The 23,296-nt window shown below is 42.5% G+C and overlaps 1 protein-coding gene across 1 annotated transcript in view; it reads left to right on the top strand.

Annotated features, from left to right (window-relative positions):
- LOC103364613 (inactive phospholipase C-like protein 2) overlaps window positions 1–22,301 on the top strand; it is a 37,211-nt gene extending 14,910 nt beyond the window's left edge. Inside the window, exons 2-12 of the mRNA XM_008291775.1 lie at window positions 506–607; window positions 823–972; window positions 1,167–1,327; window positions 4,229–4,697; window positions 4,815–6,038; window positions 7,149–7,398; window positions 7,507–7,793; window positions 9,599–9,802; window positions 13,004–13,079; window positions 20,838–20,947; window positions 21,174–22,301. Coding sequence (XP_008289997.1) covers window positions 506–607; window positions 823–972; window positions 1,167–1,327; window positions 4,229–4,697; window positions 4,815–6,038; window positions 7,149–7,398; window positions 7,507–7,793; window positions 9,599–9,802; window positions 13,004–13,079; window positions 20,838–20,947; window positions 21,174–21,356 — 3,216 coding nt within the window. The 3' untranslated portion in view covers window positions 21,357–22,301. The remainder of the gene's footprint in view (window positions 1–505; window positions 608–822; window positions 973–1,166; window positions 1,328–4,228; window positions 4,698–4,814; window positions 6,039–7,148; window positions 7,399–7,506; window positions 7,794–9,598; window positions 9,803–13,003; window positions 13,080–20,837; window positions 20,948–21,173) is intronic.
- Window positions 22,302–23,296: the final 995 nt, after the last annotated feature.

Below are 23,296 nucleotides of genomic sequence, written 5' to 3'. Positions count from 1 at the left end.
CTCTTATCTGTTAGTATAAGGTTCTCTGTGGGGGTGACATCTGATTGGTCAATAAATCAGATGGATGAGCCGCGATAGTGAGCTCAGATAAACTGATTGGGTCTGCCAGAGTCTTTGTGGAGGAGCAGAATTAGAATGCTGCAGCCTGCTGCCTCTGTCTGCTCAGGTATGATTAATGGTGTAATGGTGAAGGGCAAGGGCGAGCAAAGGCTTTTAGCATGCTATCAGGAAAAACAATAACAGATTGGAAAGAGGAGGCTCTACATGGCAGACCAAATAATCTGTGTTTATGTATGGTTACATAAGCTGATATGGCTTTTAATCCTCTGAGATCCATTCTGAACTGGAAAAATGTTTGTCATGCTGAAGCAAAGAATACTCTCCAGAGGGATCACTATCTGCCTATCGCCGCTTCTCTCTTTCAAGTCATTTTTTCTTCCTATTACACCCCCTCCTCCTCTCTTTATCTGTCCCGTCATTTCATCTGTCCCTCCCTCCTCTTCAGGACGGATCACGTGCTGGTCGGGAGAGGAAGAAGACAGTGTCCTTCAGCAGCAGTCTGTCAGAGAAGAAGATCAGCAGCGCTGCTGATTGCATCCACTCTATGGTGGGTTAGCTACACTGTGACCCTTTACATAAAATATAGGCTTTGCTCACCTGTACATGAAATATTTAACGTGCCATACGTACATCAAGGGGTTCTGGGAGATGAAAGGCATACGAGCCTGTCATACATTCAACAGAACTTTTTCTCAAGTAAAGTGAAATGAGGTTTACGCTGAGAGTCAGCGGGTGACGGTTTCATCCACGTCTTGTTTCCAGGTTGAGGGGAGTGAGCTGAAGAAAATCCGACCCAACTCCCGTGTTTACCAGCGTTACTATCTGCTGGATGCAGGCCTGCAGGCTCTCTGCTGGGAACCATCCAAGAAGGAGTCAGACAAAGCTCGCATCTCTCTCGGCTCTATACGTGAGGTCAGTGTCCAGACAAAAAAAAGGTTTTTATATCAATCCTCCTTGGTTTCTGCTTTATGAATGACCTCACTGAGTTTTTTAGACCACAGTGATGGAAATGTTTATCACCCTGAACCGTGTGAAAGGCAACATTTGATTTGTTTTTTTATATCTGACATACTTTTTTGTTTTTTTCTTGTGATTTCAAACTGTAGGTACGGACAGGTCGTAACACAGAAACCTTCCGCACCAGTGGAGTTTATGACCAGATATCAGAGGACTGTGCGTTCTCCATCATCTATGGAGAGATATATGAAAGCTTGGACCTGGTGGCGAACTCTGCTGAAGTGGCCAACATTTGGGTTACTGGCCTGAGGTACGACTCAGCGAGAACTGAATGTAGTCTTACACTGTGCACTCTGTACAATATATATAGAAACAGAAACAGGAAGGTTAAAAAAAAGGTTACAAATGAGCATCTGATTTTTTTACACGTTGTAAGCAGTACACTGTAGCAGAAATGTGTGATGACAGCACACATTTAGCTGTCAATATTCAAGATTTGTCTTCTTTTTTACTTAAAGCATAGTAGATAAAGATATTTTATTGCTGTTTGGGCAATGTAGCTGGAAGAACTAGTTCAAACATCAATTGAAATGTTGTCGTATTTACGTCACCGTCACTGTAATTCAAACGTTTGCAGATAATCAGAGGTACAACAGGTTGCCTTCAAGGCCCCCTTATGGTGCAAATCAAGTTTTTTACATTGTCATTATGTCCATGTGATTCTTTTTAAAGTATACAATAGAAACATGCAATATCACAGGAGATTCTAATATGTGTTGTTTTACAGTAACTGCATTACTTTTAAGTTAAACAGTTGTATATTTCCTGGAATGTAAATGACAAAACTAACAGTTTAAATTTTACTATATAAGAAATACAGGCCCCACAGTGACAACTTAGTGAAGTCAGTACACTTTTATATGTATTTAGATATTCAAGTCTTCGATAATTTCAGAACTTCGTATGTCCACCTTCAATTCCGATGACAGACTCAGTCCTCTTTGGCATGGAAGTTCTGTAGATCCATTCTTTAGAGATGTTTTTTTCAGCTATTCTTTGCTAGAGAATTGTGTTGCTCCATCTATATCTTCACCCCTGAGGTATTCTTGTTTGGAGTCAGGCGACATACTGTACATCACAGTTTTCACTTTTGTTTCTTTGGAAAGGCTTGTGTAATTCTGGCAGCGTGCTTTGGATTGTTATCATGCTGGAATCTCCTCTTCTTCATTTTCCTCTTCTGCCAAGTTTCTCCAGACGAGAAGTCATCTTGTCAGCCAATGTTTTGGTGTATCCACATCCACTTAAGCTGCTACTACAAATATTTCCCCAACACCTTTTGCACTGATGCAGCACCGTATCATCACACTCACACCTCTGTGTGCTTCACTGTCAGGTCTGTGCGTTCACTGTAAAAGTCCTCGACGGGTTCATGCCAAACATGCTGGACCCCATCTGAGCCAAACAACTTTATCTTGGTCTCATCTGACAAAAGAATGTACTCTTAGCACTGAGGAGGCCTTTTTTGTGTTCTTTAGTAAAGAATGACAAAGTCCTGTGCTGACTCTGAAGGATGTGCTCTTCTGTTTTTCAGAGTTAGATTGTGCAAATAGCATCCTATCAGTGCTTCTGTTTAAGAAGGCCGAGTGCTGTGACTCTGATTAGTGGCTCGTTTTATACCTCTTGATAACTGTTTTGACAAATTTTATTGGTCACTAATCTTAATCGTTTTTCATCTTTATAAAATCACACAATCTCATTTTTCATACCCTCTGGCATTTTTTTTTCATGTGGAGCAATGATGCAGACATTCAGATAGACACAGCCCATATGTCCAAAAACTGAGAAAGCTGAAGTGTTCATGCAATAAGGCTAGCTGTAAATCACAGATGTACTCAGTGTGTTTTCAACGGTGTCAGGTTTTCTAACTTGTGTGTCAGTGACCACAGGTGCATTTACTTTTGTTACTTTGAGGTTTCTAGTACTTTGGGGCCTGTATTTTTAAATACCGTCTTTCTAAAGTTTTAGAACATGAGATGAAATGCTCTTCTTGTCAACTTAAAAATAATGCAGTTAGTGAGAAGTGATACAATTTTGAATTATTTGAGATTGCAATGATGTTGTACATGGTGTGCTCACTTCTGTTGTATACTATATATGCTACTTGCTGCAGCAACAACTACACTGATTGGTACAAAACATAAAGACCACTTCTGGTAAAAATGTAGTGTTTATAACTGTTAGCATGTCCATGTTTTAGATAAGTTTCTGCCTTGAAGCTGCAGTCTACTGATAATCTCAAAAACATGGATTCAGACTTCCAGGTTTTCATATATTAAAGAAAAGTTTAATTGCAAAGTGAGGTTGACATTGCTCCAATGTTACAATCTGCCATTGTGTGGTGTACTTTTACAGTCTTTAAGCAGAGTCTTAGGTGAGCTGGTGTGCTGGAGCTGCAGGGAGTTGGAAAGGGGAATTCATACAGCTGCACATTCTAGTGGAAGCAATGGTGTAGAGTTAAACATAAGCCGTTTTACAGACGAGAAGTGATTATATTCATGTAAAAAAAACAGCAACTTGCGTATTTAACTTTGACACACAGCGATGAGTTGTGAGGGTTTGACCAACGAATAGAGATGATCTTTAATGTCCGCCCTCTTTAAAGCAACATACATGTTGAGGAGTTGGTTCCTAAATGTTTCAGAGGGCCGACATGTACTGTATTTCATCAGTATTTTAGCTGGGTGAGTTTTATTTATGAGGACGGAAAGTCTTCACCGGTGTTCTCACTGACATCAAGGTGAACAAGTAATGACAGACATTTAATTTGTGCTTGAAGTAAGGTTCGGTCATGCAAGGAAGGTTAAGCAACTCTGGCTAATCTGTGAAGGTCTTTGATGTCAGTCCAAAAATATATCTCGCGTCCTATGCTTTGCTTTTTCTCTGCTATTGATTGCACTGAGACGAACAGTGAGATTTTGTTGGGTTGATTTCTTTGTACAGTCCTTCGAGTCGTCTTTGTTATGAAGGGCTGTGCCAGTAAACGTGATGTGACTTTAAAATGATTCTACTGCTGCAGTTATTGTACTTTAAATTTCAGGCACTGTGCAAGATGCCTGAAATGAAAATAGAAATGTTTGTGATGCAGTTTTACAACAAAAACATTCTGTCCTATTGCATCGGCCTTGTCCGTTCTTCTCTCATCTGTCTCCAGGTATCTGATGCAGTATGGGAAACATGCCCTTGACATGCTCGCCAGCAGTCAGGACAGCCTTCGTCTTGGCTGGCTGGAGCAATTGTTCTCCTCTGCTTCTGATTTCGGCAGACAGGACGACATCGAGGAAGGCATTCGCTTGCAGTCAGCTATAAAGTTGATACAAAGTGTGAACCCTGGGGTGAGCAGTGGCAAAGTGGAGCACAGGTTTAAAGAGCTTCAAAGAGTCAGGGAGAGGATGTGTGGGCTGACAATAGATAATGGGTCTGGATTTCAAGACCACAGCGAAAACAAAAAGCTCACAGGAAGTAACGACAGAGTCACCAAGCAGGAGTTCATCGAGGCCTTTCACGACTTTTGCACACGTCCAGAGATCTACTTTCTGTTGGTGCAGTTCTCGAGCAACAAGGAGTACCTGGACACCAAAGACCTGATGAGGTTTATCGAGGCAGAGCAGGGCATGACTCAAGTGGGTAACACAAACAATTCACACAATCAAGTCAAGGGTACATGCACGGATGTAATTGTAGTGTTTCTCATTGTAGACAATCTCTATCTCATCTTCTTCTCGCGCTCTTCCCTCTAGGTGAGTGAGGAAACCAGCATGAAACTCATCCAGTCCCATGAGCCATCGGAGGAGGGACGGCAGCAGGGATACCTGTCCTTGGATGGCTTCACGAGCTACCTCACTTCAGCAGAGTGCCACCTCTTTGACCGGGAGCATGACTACGTGTGCCAGGACATGTCCCAGCCTTTGTCTCACTACTACATCAACTCCTCCCACAACACCTACCTCATCGAGGACCAGTTTCGAGGTCCCTCCGATATTTCCGGCTACATCCGCGCCCTCAAGATGGGCTGCCGATGTGTGGAGGTGGACGTCTGGGATGGCCCCGATGAGGAGCCAGTGGTGTGTACTGGGCACACCCTCTCCCCACCACTGGCCCTGCGTTGTGTGTTAGAGGCAATCGGACGGTTTGCATTCGTGGCATCCGACTATCCGTTAATTCTGTGCATTGAAAACCACTGTTCTCCCCGACAGCAGAAAGTGCTGTTGCAACATCTCATGAGGATATTTGGGGAGAGGCTGTACACAGATCTCCCACATGAAGGGGCCCCGTACCTGCCATCGCCACATGCTTTAAGGCATCGAATCCTGATAAAAGGTAAAAAGTTGGGGTCAGATCCTGATGGGGATGACGGGGATGTAAGCGATGAGGATGAAGGAGCAGAAATGTGCCAAAAGATGAAAGCAGCTAATAGTGGAGGGACAGCGCCTGGAGCAAATGAGAAGGACATGGTGCAGAAAAGTGTCGCCTACACAATTGTCTCTCAGTCGATTCCTCTTCATCCTCCTCCTAAACGTTTCCTGCTGTTAAAAGAGCTCTCTGACTTAGTAACTCTTTGCCGCTCTGTTCGCTTCATTGACTTTCCAACATCATCAAAAAGCCAAAAACCCTGGGAGTTGTGTTCCTTTCATGAGTCTCTGGCTGTGCGTCTGGCTGGTGACAGCCCCGGTGACTTCGTCAACCACAACAAGCATTTCCTGTCACGGGTGTATCCCAACCCTATGCGCATTGATTCGAGCAACATGAACCCCCAAGACCTCTGGAAGTGCGGTTGCCAGATTGTATCAATGAATTTTCAGACAGCAGGACTGATGATGGACCTGAACACAGCTTGGTTCCGGCAGAACGGGAGCTGTGGTTACGTTCTGCGGCCGGCGATCATGCGGCAGGAGGTGTCTTATTTCAGTGCTGACACCAGAGACACGGTGCCTGGTGTTTCTCCACAGCTGCTTCATGTGAAGGTGTGGTGGAATCAAGTGTAGACCATAATACACATACCCCCTGTAATGGGCACAAGCTTATGTTCTTCTAAACTGTAAAGAATAATTCATTTTATTAGAACTTAGCCACCATTCTCTTGGGAAATAACATCTAGGAACTGGCTGAAAAGAAGACAGGTTTTACACCCTCTGAACCTTGAATCCCATGGAACCCATCCATGCATGCCATCTTTTTCAAAAACATCCAAAAACACATTCATTTATCAAGATACAGCAAAATTAGAGAGTCACTGAATTTTCAATTTCCTGTTGGTCCTTGAACGACTCATGTGTGAGGTGTCGTTCTTACAGAGAATTTAACCAAATCTAAGCCTAAAATCACAACATTTCATCAAAATCATTTTATGATACATACATGACTCATTTAAATGAATTCGCCAAAAGAAAACAATTAGCTCCAACTTGATTATGTAAAAATTTCAGGGACATTTTGGCAGAACTGGGCTGAACTTTAAGCTGTGTTTATCAGTTGTAAAGTATCGATAGTACACATTTTTTTAACCACTTTTTCCAGTGTCGGTAACGCCTGTGGGCGCTTGGAAAAATGTTGTACATTTTTGTAGCTTTGTTATGATTTATGGCATTATAAAAATGCTATTGTGCACGGAAAAAAATTCTGAGTTCTGACTACTTCTAGTCATAGTTGTGTTGTTTCCACAGAGGTGCAGGACTTTTTATTGCTGTGAAAAATGAGTAATATGTGACATGAACAAGAAACACCCAGAAACTGCTCGTGGTTCAGAGGGTTCAACCATCCTCTAGGTCAGCCAAGCTAATTTAGAAAAACAAACCAAGGTGAAAAAACATTTTGATGTGCATGCTTTAAGTTTTAATTCTAAATGAAGTTGTTCAGAACTAGTCTGATCATCTGAGCACTCATTTCTTGCCCTGCCATACTTCATTGTAGTGATATCACTCAGTTCATAGAAGCCAGCAATGATTTGTCTGAGTATAATATTATTACAACTGATAAAGTCAATGGTCAAAGATATTAAAATAAGGCCAAAGTTGGATAAATGAGTATGTCCTGAAAACTCTGCAGTGCATAAATAGCATCCCTCCTTGTCCCAGGTGATTAGCGGCCAGAATCTGCCCAAGCCAAGAGGTTCTGGAGCCAAAGGGGATGTGGTGGACCCATATGTGTATGTGGAGATCCATGGCATCCCAGCTGACTGCACAGAGCGCCGCACCAGGACTGTGACCCAGAATGGGGACAACCCCATCTTTGATGAGAGCTTTGAGTTCCAGATTAACTTGCCTGAGCTCGCCATGGTTCGCTTCGTGGTGCTGGATGACGACTTTATAGGGGATGAGTTCATAGGTCAGTTTTACTGTAAATGAAATCACACACGACCTGTAGGCATTTTGTAGTTTAAGCTTGTATACACATCAGTAACCTACATGTGATTCCTCTGCCACCCCCTTGCAGGTCAGTACACCATACCTCTGGAGTGCCTCCAGCCGGGCTACCGGCATGTGCCCCTCCAGTCTCTCACCGGGGAGGAGCTTGCTCACGCCAAGCTGTTCGTCCACGTGGCCCTCACCAATCGGAGAGGAGGGGGAAAGCCTCACAAAAGAGGCCTGTCAGTGCGGAAGGCCCGTAAGGGGCGGGACTACACGGCTCTGAGGGATTTAGGAGTTCGGGTTGTGGATGAAGTATTCAAGATGGCTGCTCCTCTGCTGAGAGAAGCCACTGACCTGAGGGGAAACATGCAGGTGAGAAAGAGTGAATGTTTAGTTTGTTAGCACTCTATTATCAACTGGCGCCATATGTGATAATGTGACAATGTGTTTAGAATACCCCCAATCTGTTCAAACAAAGGCACAGCTGTTATTGAGTTGATGATACATACAGTCGTCCTCAAATGTATTCATCCCCGTCCATTAAAGAAAAGGCAAAATCCACAAAAATCACTCAAATAACTAGAAACTGAAAAAAGTAATAATAAATAAAAATTTGCTAAATTCTAATGTAGTGAAATAAGACCTTGCTTTTGAATTGTGGTTGAAAAGAATAATTTTAAAAACAAGCAAAACTGTCCCGGACAAATTAGAGCACTTTGCTGATGAGCAGTGGATCCAAATCAAAATATCTGTCGACAGAAGAAGAAGTCTGACTGAGAGTTACAGAAAACACTTGATTGCAGTAACAAAACATGAGTTTATGGGTCCCATCATGCTTCTTTTTGTTGTTGTTGTTTGTTTGTTTCAATGTTTCTGTTCAGCCACAATTTAAAAGCAATGTCATGATTTTCATTAAATTTTTTATTTATTATTTTGTCGTTTTCAACTTATTTTAGTGACAGCTCTTTTTTTCCTTCTTTATTGAGAGGATATGAATAAATTTACTATACACGTAAAGAGCGAATCAACTCAGTCTTCTCTTACACGCTCTCAATTCACTGATGACAGAACTTGAACAGTGATTTCATTTATTATATATTAATTTTATTCAAGTCATTTATCAAGAGTTTATGTGTACAAGCTTCTCTAATGTGAGGACCTACTCCTTTTTCCTCAGTTTTTAATAACTGAACATCATTGGGTTTAGAGGGGGCTTCAGGGTGGCGCAGTTGGTTAGCACTGTTGCCTCGCAGCAAGAAGGTCGCTGGTTTGCATCCCGGTGGGGGCACCGGGCTCCCTGTGCAGCGTGGGTTCTCTCCGGGTTCTCTGGCTTCCTCCCACACAGCCAAAAACATGATGTTGTCTGTAGGTGTGAATATGAGTGTGCTTGATTGTCTGTCTCTCAGTGTAGCCCTGTGATAGACTGGTGACCTGTCCAGGGTGTCCCCTGCTTTCACCCTGAGTCAGCTGGGATAGACTCCAGCCCCCCCGCGACCCTAGTGAGGATTAAGCGGTGTATAGATGATGGATGGATGGATGGATGGGTTTAGAGGAGATTTTGTGAGAATTTGCAGTTAACTGGAAAAAGTGTCAACAGATTCACAGTGAGAAAAACTGTATATTACATCTGTGAATAGTCTATTATATGTTGAATCATATTTTAAGAATGGTGATTATGCATACAGCTGTAAAAACAAAAAAAGTAGTTTTGGGTTTCTTTATGCCCTTTTTTTTTTTATTAAAAGCTGGACTAACCTTTATGGGCCAGGCAGCAATTTGTGGTCAGTGCGTGTTTGTGTCACTAAAACAGTAATTATATGTTCTATCAGTGTGGTGGGACTGTTGTTATCCACATCACTGGGTTTCTTCCATTTCTTTCCAAACTACTACAACTGCTGGAGAGAAATCAATAGCGAAACAAAAGACAAATCCCTGTGTTGCAGGAGTTGTTTCTTTTTTCTTTTTTTTTTGACATACTTGTGTGCATATGTGTGTGTGGCAGGAAGTAAGTCAAGTGGGAGAGCGAAGAAGAGATTTCACAAATTTTATTTTGTTTTGATATCATTTCCTGTCTTTGTTGTGTATTTCCCTCAGGACGAGAAAATTAAAAAGAGGAGAAAAAAAAAAGAGGTAAATGTGGTGGTTTTTATCTGTGCATCCTCCTGTTTTCTCCACAGAACTCGGTAGCGGTGTTCAGGGAGCTGTGCGGGGTGTCGGCTGTGGCTAACCTCATGCAGTGCGTGCTGGCTCTGAGCTCCAGAGTATCAGGACCGGAGGGGACGCCTTTGCTGCTCTTTGACCTCCGAGACCACTACCCCACCCTGGAGCCTCAGGGGCCCTTGCCTGATGTACTTCGCCGAGTCGTCTCTACCTACGAAATGGTGAGGAAGGAAGAGACTTGACAGTTCACCCTCTGAACCCTAAGCAGTGTCTGGGCGTTTCTTGTTCCTGCCACATTTTTGCACCTCTATGAAAACAGCACAAACACCTCTAGAAGTAGACGGCTTCTAATGTTGTACATCATAGAAAAACAACATTTTATTTCTTCAGTTATTTACAAAAACTGAAGAGAAGAAAAATCTGCAACATTTTTTCAAGACTGGGAAAATGATAACATACTGTAGATGTTTTACAGCTGACATTTTTAATTTGTCTTCATACGTGTTGCCTATCTGCTCTGTACACATCCTGCAGTTCAGCCCAGTTCCGGTGAAAGGTTCCTGAAGGTTTATCACCAAACTGTTGGTTGCAAAGTGCAGAAAGTGTTTTGTTTTGCTTTTTATTACAGAATTTGGTTAATGCAAATGGTTTATTTTTGACATATTTTTAAATAAGACCTTTAGAATGAAGTGGTTTTGTTGAATCCTATGTCCCAGATGAGTAGTTTAAAGACCATTTGAAAGCCAAAAACCTGACGATTCTTTCAGTCTTGTGCTCTGATAACTGTTGTCATTTTAGTGATTTTAGCAAAGGTAAAAACCACTGGTCTGTTCTCGGGTTCCTAGGGTTATTACTGTTACTGTTTTGCATCAGATAAAAGAATTGACATGGCTCATAAATCTGAAATCTATCAAAAGAAAGGAAAGAGCAAACAAAAGCAACAGATCAGTCACCTCTCATCTCCTGACTTCTTGGAAAATCCCCCTCCCGAGCAAACGCTTCCTTTTTAACCAATGTGTCCTGAAAGGCAAAATGAGCTCTCATTGTTATGTAGCCAACAACATCCTCATTTGTTCTGGCCTTAAGTCTCGTAAACAACACCAGCGACATCCTCACCTTGGCCTCGAGCTACCGTGTGTTTTCCACCCAAATAGACCGCAGCGTTTCATTGAGCCAGGAGAAAGTTATTTAACAGACTTAATTTATATAATGATGTCTAAAAATAAATCCAGCCATCGAGAAGAACTCCCCCGCGGAAATAAACACAGAGAGAGGACGAGAGAGAGAGGAAACAAAAAAGAAAGGGGGTCAGAGAGGTCAATTGGTCTGTTCATCAACTCCTCAATCAGTCAATGAGTTTGAGTGGGTTTAGGTTGCTCGGCATGTGCGATATCAGACCTTTCTTTCTGTCCTCGCTTTCATATTTCACTTTCAATATATTTCCCTTTGGTGTCTGTCTCCGTCTTTCAGTGCCCTCCCCATTCCTACTTTCACTCATTAATCTTTTTCGGTTCCTGCGCTCCTCTTTCTCCCTCTGCGTCTAGCTGGACTGTGGCTGTCCGACATAACTGGGGTTTTGCACAGCTGTGGACCAGAATCAGTCTGTCTTCCAATGTTAAAAGACGTGAAGAACATCACGCCTCTTTTTTTTATTTTTTTTTATTGTCATGTCTGGCTGCAGCAATATTTTTTAAATTGATATTTGCTCAAAGTGCACTTGTTCATGTTTCATATCAGATTTTCCACAGGAATCTCTTGGTGCAGGATGATGGACAGTCTGTATGAATTGCCAATTTAGTAACACCATCCAGACGGCATATGTGATGTGTGTGAGAGCGTATGTGAAGGAAAGGAGACAGTCAGGTTTTCGTCCAGAAACTGGCTCCTAGTGGAGATAAATGGATCCGTTTGTAGCCCTGTTAAGTCATGATTAAGGTTTTGGTGTATAAGCCATGACACTTTAATTTAACTACAGTTGTTTGTCATTGCTATGCAACTGGAATCTGCATACGCCGGCGACTGTTCGTGCATTATTGTGTAAGTAAGAACGTGCACGTGCGCCTGGCTCGTGTGTCTGTGCGTGCACGTTTCGGCACCAGTCAAGCGGATCAGAAGAGAAAGAGCTCACACTGGTGCTGAATACCATTAGCATAGATTTAAATGTTGTTCAGCTAAATGGATTCCACACCTCAATCCTGATGCCTGAAGGGAGCGGCAAACAACAGAGACAGGAAATGGGAATGAGCATGTGTGTGTGTGTGTGTGTGTGTTTGTGTGTGTGTGCTGTTCCACTGGATCTGGTCAATGTAGTGTTCTGTAGTTAATCCCTTATTTGTTGAACAGCATTTTTTTTTTCCCCCACAGAGGGGTCAAGGCCCAGCAGGATTTGTGAAAGGAGGCGCAGAATTAATCAGGCGGAAGCTGCTCGTGTGTGTGTGTGTGTGTGTGTGTGTGTTTCGTGTGGTCATTACTGTAAAAGAGCTGTCACATTAGTCTCTATGAGTGCCTTCACATGCATACTTCCTATGTTAGAATTTCCATAATTTACAGCCAACATATGCGGAACATTGTAATAGTATTTGCATTAAAATTGGAAATATTCACCTGTCAAATGATTTACACCAACGCGTTGTCACCCTTTAATTTGTAGCATATAGTGCAGACAGTAAAACTGATTTAATGGGTGCTTTAGGGGAGACTCTCCAGTTGAAAAGGGTGAAACGTTTAACTAATAGATATCAATATGAAACTTCCCCAGCAGATTATGTACAATAAAGATGTTTTAGTTCTACAACTTTTCTATAAACATGCAAATGGGATGTTGTAAAATGACATAATTTGCATTCATCGCCAGAAATCTAAAGTTATGTTCAGCTTCAAAATGTTAGCGTCACTGTGATGACATATTAGAGTCAAAGGTTTTTACAGACAGGAGGCTGACTGTCTTGGATATCTTTTTTATTTTATCACTAAATCAGACAATGCTGTCACAGCAAGACTTTTCTTCTTTTTTGTGGCCATATTTGAGTGAGTAAAATGTTCTATTAAGCTGCATGTGAATGATATATGAATACATCCCCCCTGTAAAAACCTTCAGAATATATTAAGTAATAAAACTGGGAAGTTTATAAGTGGAGATATCTGGCTCAGAGTTGGAGAAAAAAACTCAATTTGAGAAATGGATCTCAAAGATATGTATTATAACTGAAATATACGGTGCAAAGTGACAAAGTTTCCTAAAATAAAGACCAAAAATGTGAATTTTGGATGTTTTCATTCTGAAAAATATCAACCCGAGTATGAAAAAACAACTTCCACACCAAAAACAAGCTGGTAGAATAAGTTAAGGGTTTATGGTGCACTACAGCTGTGTGTGTATGTGTGTGTGTGTTTCATGCTAATGTATGTTATTGTGTCTGCAGATGGTCCAGGCGAGCAGAGCTGTGATCGAGCTCTCCGACGGACTCCACGACAGGATCCTCCACATACAGTCAGTGGGTATGTAGGAGTGAGTGTGTGTTGGTGTGTATGTGAGACGCTGCTATGTAGAGCGTGTGTTATGATGTGTGTGTAATGAGTAGAAACCAGGCTATTCCCATATTCCTGGTTCACTCGTGACAACTCCCACACAGCCTCTTGAACTGTGCTTTATATACACTGCAGCGCTGCTCTTTTGTCATTAGCTCCTTTCCTTTCCTTTCCTTTCCTTTCCTTTCCTTTCCTTTCCTTTCCTTTCCTTTCCTTTCCTTTCCTTCATTCTCCTCTCCCACCATATTTTTCCCAGTTCCATCTCCTGCAGACATCTGCCTAATCACCAGTGTTACACAAGGTTAGATGAGGCTGTTTACTGGCCCGGTTCATCTGTATGTTTTGGATGGAGTGGGTTTAAACTGGCACAACTCCCATCGTCAATCACCCTTCTGTCTCTTAAGTGAAGGGCACAATATCTGACCTGCTGATATCATTCCTGTGATCTTTGGCAGAGGTTTGTTTACTTCAGCAGGGCCCCTTGGGTCTTCTGACATTAGTCAGCCAGACTGTTGTCATAGTGGCAATAAACAACCCCTCGAACACACCACACACATCACCCACATCACGCTCCTCACCCCGATCCGTCCCTGGCTGTCACCCAGAAGACTCTGTGATTGACATTTAGAAATATTAACCAGAGGCTTCGTGGGAAAAAAAAGAAAAAGAAAAAAAAAAACATTCACAGCATATATTGTATGTATGAGTCTCTATGTGATGGCTGCAGTTTAAGACGTCATATGTTTACAAAAAAGTTTTTAAAAAGAACTCTTGAGACAGACATTTAAGCATCTACATGTTTACTGGAAGTTTTTTGTGGGTTGCAGAATTGTCAGCTCCTCCGATTCCTCCCTTGAGAAAAGCGTGAATAGAAAACGTGAAATGAAGGAGAACTAAAGATAAAGTGAAAGTGATATTTTGAGAGGAGGATGATGGTTCAGTTGAGACCGCTGGAGAGAGAAAGAGAATATTTGACGGAGATGAATGTTGTTTACAGATTTGCAGCCCGCTTCACTCCGCTCCCAGACCGCTCATCGCATCCTCCGCCGGACTTTATTTTAGGTTTTTCTGGGGCCACGGCTTCACGCAGTGATCAAATAATACGTGGCATCTGTTTTGTAGGTACGACTGCGGCGGAGGTCACTCGCTGCTGTGATGCTGTCGTACCTCCCTGCACTCTATCGCGGATCTCCTTTTATCATGTGTGATCACATGTAAACAGAGTGAGATATGAAAGTGTGACAGTCTAGCCCTGTGCTGTCAGCCCAGCGCCAGCATGTTCATCTGATAAAGAGTTGCTGCAGAGCCCGAGGCCTGAACTAATGAACAAAGCTCTTCCTGTGTGTACAAAGTGAAGATGGTGATCAGGTGACTCCGAGGCGGAGGTCCAGTCCTCAGTCTGGGGAGAGGGGTTTGAGCAGCAAGAAGGCATAAACGGGTCACTTGGAGGGAGCCGGGGGACGGGTGGTGGCAGAGATGGATGTCTGGAAGTTACATCAGAGCCGAGAGATGAAACGGAGAGGGAGACAAAAGCCGTGGGAAGATGAATGGATAGCTCGAGGCAGTGCTGCGAGGAAGACAAGAACACCAAGGGAGAAAAGAGAGTGAACCCACCTCAGCATCAGGATGTGTTAGAGGGCTAAAATAGAAAAACACTTGCTTATCAGTCATTACTGGTGCTGCGTGTGCATGCAGATATTTTTGGTTTTGAGATATCAAATATATGCCTCGTTATCGCTTTTTTTAAGTGAAAGTGTAACGATAACACCAAACTAAGAATCCGTTGATTTGCTGCTGCCTCTAGTTGAAAGTGTGTTTCACTTGTGTCACACCCTGGAGTTCACTTGCAGCGAGGTGAGAAGTTGAACTACAGGGAGTTAGCACAACAGAGATCATCAGGAGGTGATTTCTCATTTTTACTCAGCAGCATGCCTTTCCAGGAACAAGAATCTCATCGCTCTGGCTCTCACTGTCAACAGTTTTCATCAGGACTAATTTTAGTTTTAAAAAAAAGAAAAGAAAAGAAAACAGATGGCGGTTGGCCTGTGCCTTATCCAGACTGGGACAGTTGAGACTTACTGGAAAGAAATCCTGTTTTTTTTTAATGCTGTGATCACCACGTATGAAATTCAGTTCACCCTCTCAGACGTGAGTAGTTGAAAGTCGGTGCTATCTGGCTTTGATTTTATATAAAGATGGACAAGCCCTTCAAGATGTAAGCCTTAGGTTTTATAAAGAGCGGCTTTAAGCTCAGAGTCTTCATCACCATCTTGTCAGACTCCTTTTATTTCCTGAAAATGAGCAAAGAAGGGGACTGCGAGTGGAGCTGAAGCAGGTTATGCAAAAAAAATCTCAAGGCCTTGGACTGTATGATGAAGGCACCCACGTCTCTCTCGAAGCAGCCATGCGCTTAATTACGCATAAATTTAAGCCTTAATACAATTTGAACAGGTGAGTTATAGAAACATCCACCCCAAGTACAGTCGTCCTCAAATGTATTCATACCCTCCCATTGAAGAAGGGAAAAAAACTGTCGCTGAAATAAGTTGAAATTGACAAAAGTAATAATAAATTAAAATTAATTGAAAATCATGACATTGCTTTTGAATTGTAGTTCAACAGAAATATTAAACAAGCAAAAAACAGGCAAACAAACATGATGGGACCCGTGAACTAATATTTTGCTGAACAACCCTTTGAGCCAATCAATGAAATCAAGTGTTTTCTGTAACTCTCAATCAGACTTCTGCACCTGTTTACAGCTATTTTGATTTTGGCCCACTGCTCATCAGCAAAGTGCTCTAATTTGTCTGGGACAGTTTTGTTTGTTGTTGTTGTTGTTTTTAAAAAATTATTCTTTTCAACCACAATTCAAAAGCAATGTCTTATTTCACTAAATTAGAATTTTGCAAATTTTTATTTATTATTACTTTTTTCAGTTTCTAGTTATTTGAGTGACTTTTATGAATTTTGCCTTTTCTTTAATGGAAGGGTATGAATAAATCTGAGGACGACTGTACTGTAGGAAAATTAGCTTTAGAGACCAAAATTGTGGGGTTTTTTTTACAAGCTGTAAACATGTTAATTTCTGCTGTGAAGTTTCGCATTTTAACATGATTGATTCATTTTAGAGCCTCAAGTGGACATTTGAGGAACTGCACTTTTTGGCACTTTTCTTTCCCAGAGGTAGAATTTTGCCGCCTACATGATAGAGTCCAATTTTTATACTTACATCGATATTTTGGAGTTGATAAAGTCTTTTTTTTCTTCTTCTTTTAAAACAAAACACAAGCTTACAGACATCTTTGCTAAATATTCTAGCCTGTGTGTGATGTTAGCACATAGGCTAGCATGTGTTAACATTACACCTTTTTGAAGTGGCGAACTAGTAGGAAAAAAAAAACGGGAGTAAATAAGAGGACAGAAATAGAGTATTATGCAAATGCTCCCATACATACAGGGTACAATGGCCTGTTTGCTGAGTGGGGAAATTATGTGAATCACAAGGGAGAAGAATCTTGTGGAAGTATGCTGTTTTTCCCTCCAGGTCCACACACTTGGATGATCTATCCCAGCGAGGGTTGTGGTGACACACCTTATTAGGACACTTGGCTGTAAATTTGAATGAACTTACTCTTTATTAGCCTCCGCTGATCAGCTGCTTTTCCCTCGGGGCCCTGACCTGCATCGTGCTGAGACTCTCATCGGGAAGTATAGATTTTACACTTCATGAGACGCTTCTAAGCTGTTTTTTTTTCTTAATGACATCAGACTGGAAGTCAGCTCTTTCCCATCTCGACTGCTCACAGTTGAGATAGAGGACAAGGGAGCGAAGGTGATGCAATGCCTGCTCCATCCTGATTCGCTGGCCCCCCGAAGGTTATTTTGGCCTCCGGGTCGGGACCCTGTTTCTGTGTGTGTTTGTCTGTGTATGCACGCTGTCCCAGTATTGGCTTGGAAATATTGTTCCCTCCTCTGGCTTCGCTTGGTTTCACAGGGAAATAGATAGACACACACACACACACACACACACACACACACAGTACACTGGCACGTAGGCTTCGAGTTGCCTAGCAACCGTGCGGTAAAGGTTATTATTCAGGCAACTTATGTAGGTGTGTGTGAATGTGGAGCAGTGACAACGTATGTGTGTGCAGGTGTGTGTCCATCTTTGCAGACGTTTAGTGACAGAGGGATTAGGTGTGAGGAATTGGTAAATTATACTTGCATCTAATCTGTTTACTCTTCAGCGTGCGCAAGCGAGCAAACGAGCGCGTGTGTGTGTGCGTGTGTGTGCGCATGTGTGTGTGTGCGTGCGCACGCGTGTGTGTGGTCCACCGACTTGGCATGTTTAACGTCTGGGCTCTCGTTGATGGCTCACAGTGATGTGTGCCCCATGTTAACCCACTTCCGGGTTTCCATGGTAACAGTGGGACAGTGGCCCGGGGCGGCCAGAGGAAGCCAGACACACAGCACAACTCACTGCACACACTCTAACTAGCCGCCGGCCTGGCTTCCACGACGCTTTCTTGCTTTCTCTCTGTATCTTTCTTCATCTGTCGCTCACATTTTGTCTTCCGCTGTTTACATCATTCCATCTTTTCATTGCTCAGTTTTATTTTTGTCAAAATCTGCGGCTTGGCCAAAAAGTTTTTAAGAGCTCACAAAGGCTTTGACGTCCTCCCCTACTTATCGATTACTGCAAGGTTTGTAGAGATCCATTCTTAACTCCAGACCGAATTAGGTGAGATTAACAGTGTTTACTGATGTGAATAGAGACTGACTTCAACCCCATCGACTGTGAAGAGTCTACGTCGAGTGTCGGTTCATCAAGGCATGAGAAGGACAAGTTCTCGTAGTGGTGCTGGAGTAAAGCCTGCAGGTGGAGGATGGAAAACTCTCTGACTAATCGGCTTACAGAACTGAGGCGGAAACATCGTTGGGCAAATATGATGACTTCAGAATTTGTGAATGTGGGGACTTGGACAGCGTGGGAGTGCAAAAGTGACTAAGAAGATAAGGGTGGGGGGAAATTGTAGAAATTAACCTATAGAAAAGTGAAGGCAAAAGGTGTCAGAAAAACGAAACTTTACTCAAAGTCTCATCTCTCAATAGCCGGTGAGAGTCAAACCGTGCTACTACAGGAGATACTGATGCATTTTGACATTCAGAATATTGCTCGTGTTGATGAATCCTGCAGGAACAGTGATTCATTTGTCGTTTTCTGGTCACACAATAACAGCAGGAGGCGTGCATGAGACTCGCAAGTAACGATGTTGCTCACCTCCAGTTCACGCTGCAAGACACACAGAGCATCCACAGCCTATTTTTGTAGTCATGGCTTCGTGCAGATAGATGCTTTTTTTGTTTTGTTTGGTTTGTACTAAACTTTCAGTGCACACAATTATGACTGACATTCTCCCTGAGGTCGTTTGAGAAAACAACAATGAAAACACTGTTTGTGCGTTTGCGGTGCTGGTAGTTGTCAAATCGTGCAGCATGTGGGCTTTAAAACCCGACAGAGACAAGACCGGAGCATTCATAGATCAATCATCCCATTGTTCCTGGTTGATTTGGCTCCACTAAAATCTGCTGTAACTCTTAACAAAAAGTGTTTTGAGGGGGCAGACATAGTTCTTTTTTTTTTAAATGAGAAAAGACAGCATGTCACAGCTCGATTGATAAATTATGCATAGTCACATCTTACAGAATAACACAATGTGATATCATGTTTTGTATCATTTTGGACACAGCTCTGTGTGGAAACGGGAGATTGCAACCAAAAGAACCGCTGCATCAGTGGATTTCTGTATTGTTTATCGGAAACACGGAGGCAAATTTTAATAATAAAAGTCTGGAGCTATGCAAGGCAGCGGTCTGAGCTAAATGCTAACATGCACCTTAAGCAGAATACTGTTTGCCATTCTTCCCATCATCGGTTTGAAAATGAGCCAAATTAGTGTAGTAACGTTTTTTAAAAAATGTCACTTCATATCGTATACGTTGACCAGTTTTGCTACAAAAAAGTTAATGATTTTTCAGTTCGAAACATACTTTAGATAAAAAAGCACAGAGAGCATTTTATGTAATTGGACGAAAATCTTACGAAATAGAAATGGGACGGAAAATATTTGACAGTGTCATCTGACCAATCACCATCCATGGCAGTGAAGTTTATGATCAGGATTACACTAAAAGGAACAAGCAGAATCCTATAGGTTCATATGAAACCACCAAAAAACAACACCAACCAATGCATGCAGGCCAGAGTTAGGCTGCTACCTATTGACATTTAAAGTACACCTACATTTTGGTTCCATCTCAAATCGAGCCCCTAAGACGAACTGTCGGGCACTACAAACTCACAAGTACAAAACAGACTCCCACACACTGTCTAACTTGCAATGATAAATTTATTAGCCCAACGTTTCGGTGCTCGTCCCTCTCCTACGCACCTGACTCATGTTATAGATGTGTGAAGAGTTCCCTTGGGTTTGAGGTGCTACAAACTCAAAAGTCCCCACAAAGGTCTCTTCTGTCAGCTTCTCCGGAGACCTTCTGATCAGATAACACCCAACACGGATCACTCTCAGACCAACACTGCTGTCCAACCACTAATCACAGTCTGGGCAAATTAGTGCATTAATAAAAGATGCTTTCCTTGAATGTTGAAGAGTTCAAACCAGGATGCAAAACAAGCTTCGTCTATATATAAATTGGCAGAAAAATCTCTTGACTGTCAGAGATACAAACCAGAGACAGATCCTGACCAATTACAGACTCAGTAGCAGCAGTTGAGCCACAGAAAAAGGGCGACACGAGAATTCGTCACTAGTGACAGAAGAAAGAGGCTGTGGTCACTGCGCGACAGGTGAGGTGGAGACGGAGATGTAATTCCTCTTGAAATGTGACAACGATATAAGGCAGGAGTACTTTTAAAAGTTTGACTTGTTAATGTCAAACTTCACAGAACTCAACGAAAGTGAAAAACTGTGTTGGGGGAGACGTAGCTGCACATTATGTGACTGAATGCCACAAGCTGAAGGACGTGTAATTAGAACATCACTGAATATGACAATTATTTCGACAGAGTCTATTATACATATGACACACACTCATACACGCACTACACATATTTACTGTTTTTTATTTCTTTTTTTTTTGCCCTTCTCTTACGCTCTTTTATTGTCCATCCATCCATAATCTATACATCGCTTCATCCTCACTAGGGTCGCGGGGGGCTGGAGTCTATCCCAGCTGACTCAGGGTGAAGGCAGGGGACACCCTGGACAGGTCACCAGTCTATCACAGAGCTACACTTAGAGACAGACAACCAAGCACACTCACATTCACATCTATGGACAATTTAGAATCACCAATTAACCTCAACATGTTTTTGGACCTTGTGGGAGGAAGCTGGAGAACCCAGAGAGAACTCACGCTGCACGGGAAGAACATGTAAACTCCACGCAGAAAGATCCCTGGTGTCCTCACCGGGACGTGAACCGACGACCGTCTTGCTGCGAGGCAATGATGCTAACCACTGATCCACTTTGCAGCCCTCTCTTTTACTGTGTTTTTCATTTTCTATATTCCACTTATTATTAATCATTATTACCCATCCTCAGCACAATTGTTAACCTGATATTCATGCCGGTAAAGGATACTGAATTGTATGGTGTCTGATCTTCTGTGTGCTTTTTTTTTTTTTTACATTTTTTTTTCTAGCCATGGAGTTTCATGAAAAACTGCAAAGCCTGGCGACGAAGGAGGGGCTGAAAGGTTGCAAGGTCAGCCGAGCGCTGGAGAGTTTCAGCTGGAACATCACCATCCTTAAGGTCAGCAACACACTCACACAACACACAGACGCTCTTAAAAACAGCTTTAGGGGGGCGACCGCTACAACATGCTCTGGCCTCGAGCTGGTTGCTCATCTTTTTTGTATTTGCGCTTTTTCAACCTCCCTCCACTTGTGCTCACCGTCTCTCCCTGCAACCTTTCGTCCTCCACCTCCCTCCCGATTTCTTCTCTTTCCACCCATCTATCCATCTCTCTGCCGCTCAGGGCCAGGCCGACCTGCTGAAACACGCCAAGGCAGAAGTCCAGGAGAACATGAAGCAGGTGCACGATGCTGCCCTGACCGGTAACCTCTCCAAGGAGGGTCCGGGATTGAGAAGAGTCCGCTCCCAAACACGACGAGGCCCCGATGACAAACCCGCCGCGGGTGCTAGAGGACCCTCTGCGTAACGACCAAGCAAAACGAAAGGAGATGATGAATGTAAAAGTCTTCACGACGCAGCCACCTGTCGCTGAACACTCGAGAGCTGCACAAGTCGATGCACTGCTGAGAGGAGATGCAAGAAATGCCGGGGGGAGATGAATGTAGTTCGATTTGAAGCCAAGGTCTAGCTGTTTGTACTGTATTAAACTGTAAATACACCAAATGTTTATTTCCTACGTGCAATGTTTTTGAGGCGTGTCGTTAAAGAGGAAAGAAAAATTGCAATTTTTCCAGCTAAAACTCAGCCAAAACCTTTTGAAAAATTGCCACCTTAACACGTTGGCGGCTTTTACTTCACAAAAAAGTTGCTATCTGGCAGCATCATTCAAGTTAGAGGTCGGATGTTTTGTGTGCGAGTTAAAAGAAACGCGCCTCGTCAGTGAATCTATGGATGTTTAAGGTCTTCTACCATTATTTCGTGGACCAGTGCAGCCTCTGTATGTTTCTCGCCGGCTTATTTCTATTTTTTTTTTTTTGGTCCCGGATTGCTGCTCCTCATCCAATCACCTTGGGGTCCTTTGTCTTGCTACAAAACCCTCTACTTCTCCCTTTAAACATCGTCTGACATACAGTATTCTATATTTTTGTATTTTCCTGAAACCCTTGTGCTAATTCAACCACTCTTTACCTGCCATAGAAATCAAGAAGTGTAAACGTCTGCCCCTATTGGGAACTTACACTGTTCTGTTGAAAGTGCTTACTTTGCGTGCAAAACACTGTACAGTATTTTAATATATGATTCTATCCTTTTGCTGTAAAGAATATTTTACATAAGTTATTGATGATATTGAGTGAAAACATTCCAGGTACATAATATCGGTGCAGTAGATGACGCCCGAGCAGCTCTGTTACAAGGTTTGTGATTACCTTCCTCGACTGTCAGGATGGAAATAAACTAGTTTTTAAAGGACTGATGCTCATGTGTCTGTTTCTGTTTTTCTGCCAGAGCTTTGCTTTGATGTGCGTTCATTCATAGTGACGCATGACATAAGTTGTGCGTAGTGCTGAGATCACAGCTGGGGACACTCATCTGCTGTGTATGGGAAAACAGACCTATGGCGCTGCAACGGATAAAAGACTCCAATCAGTTTCCGTTTGTCGCTGCGGGGCTGTATGGTTGAAAGATCGTGATCAAAGTCACAGCCTCAGCAGGCAGAATTAAGTGTTTGGATGTTTTACTGCATATTATATGAGGAATAATCTGTAAGTGTTTTGGAGCTCTCAATCATATCAGATGATCTTCACCATTACAGTTGTCATGGAGTTGTAGATGTTCAGATTTCTATTTTCGGCCGTGCTGTTGCCGTGAGTACGGATGGCTATGTTGGAAACGCAGACAGAAACAAGGAAGGACTGTCAAGAAATCTGCCACAGACATTTTTTTGTTCCTCGAGGATGAATCCTAATGACTATGGTGATTTCTGAACTTTCGATCTGCTGCCAGGATGTGGTCAAAGTTTGCGGTTTTGAGAGCAATGTCTCAGCAACGACTGGATGGACTTGCATAAAACCACTATTGGTAAAAATAAAGTTTGTTTTTGTCTTTTTAACATTTATATGCTGGAAGATTTATCGTGAGAAAAATAAGTAGTCAGTTCCATGGTTGAGCATTTTCCACATGGAAATTGCAGAGTAGTTCTGACCATCACAAAAGCAGATTCAGATGTACAGAGTTTTATACATAACTACATGCCAACTTGTAGGGTGGGGCTTTCCACATTTTTTTTTAAATAGAATCACTTTCTAGTTTGAACATGTATGGCTGAATTGCTCCATGACAGGTTGCCGCTGCGCAGCAAAGTGATCTTACAGTGTTCGAGCAGAGCTGTAGGTGAGCTGGTGTGATGGAGCTGCAATGAGTGAGGAGAGATGTGGGGATTTCATAGATCTTCATATCAAAAGGAGG

Source organism: Stegastes partitus, unplaced genomic scaffold (assembly GCF_000690725.1).
Source record: "Stegastes partitus isolate 25-593 unplaced genomic scaffold, Stegastes_partitus-1.0.2 Scaffold762, whole genome shotgun sequence".
In the NCBI taxonomy this organism is placed as follows: Eukaryota; Metazoa; Chordata; class Actinopteri; family Pomacentridae; genus Stegastes; species Stegastes partitus.
This window is presented reverse-complemented; position numbering and strand designations above follow the sequence as displayed.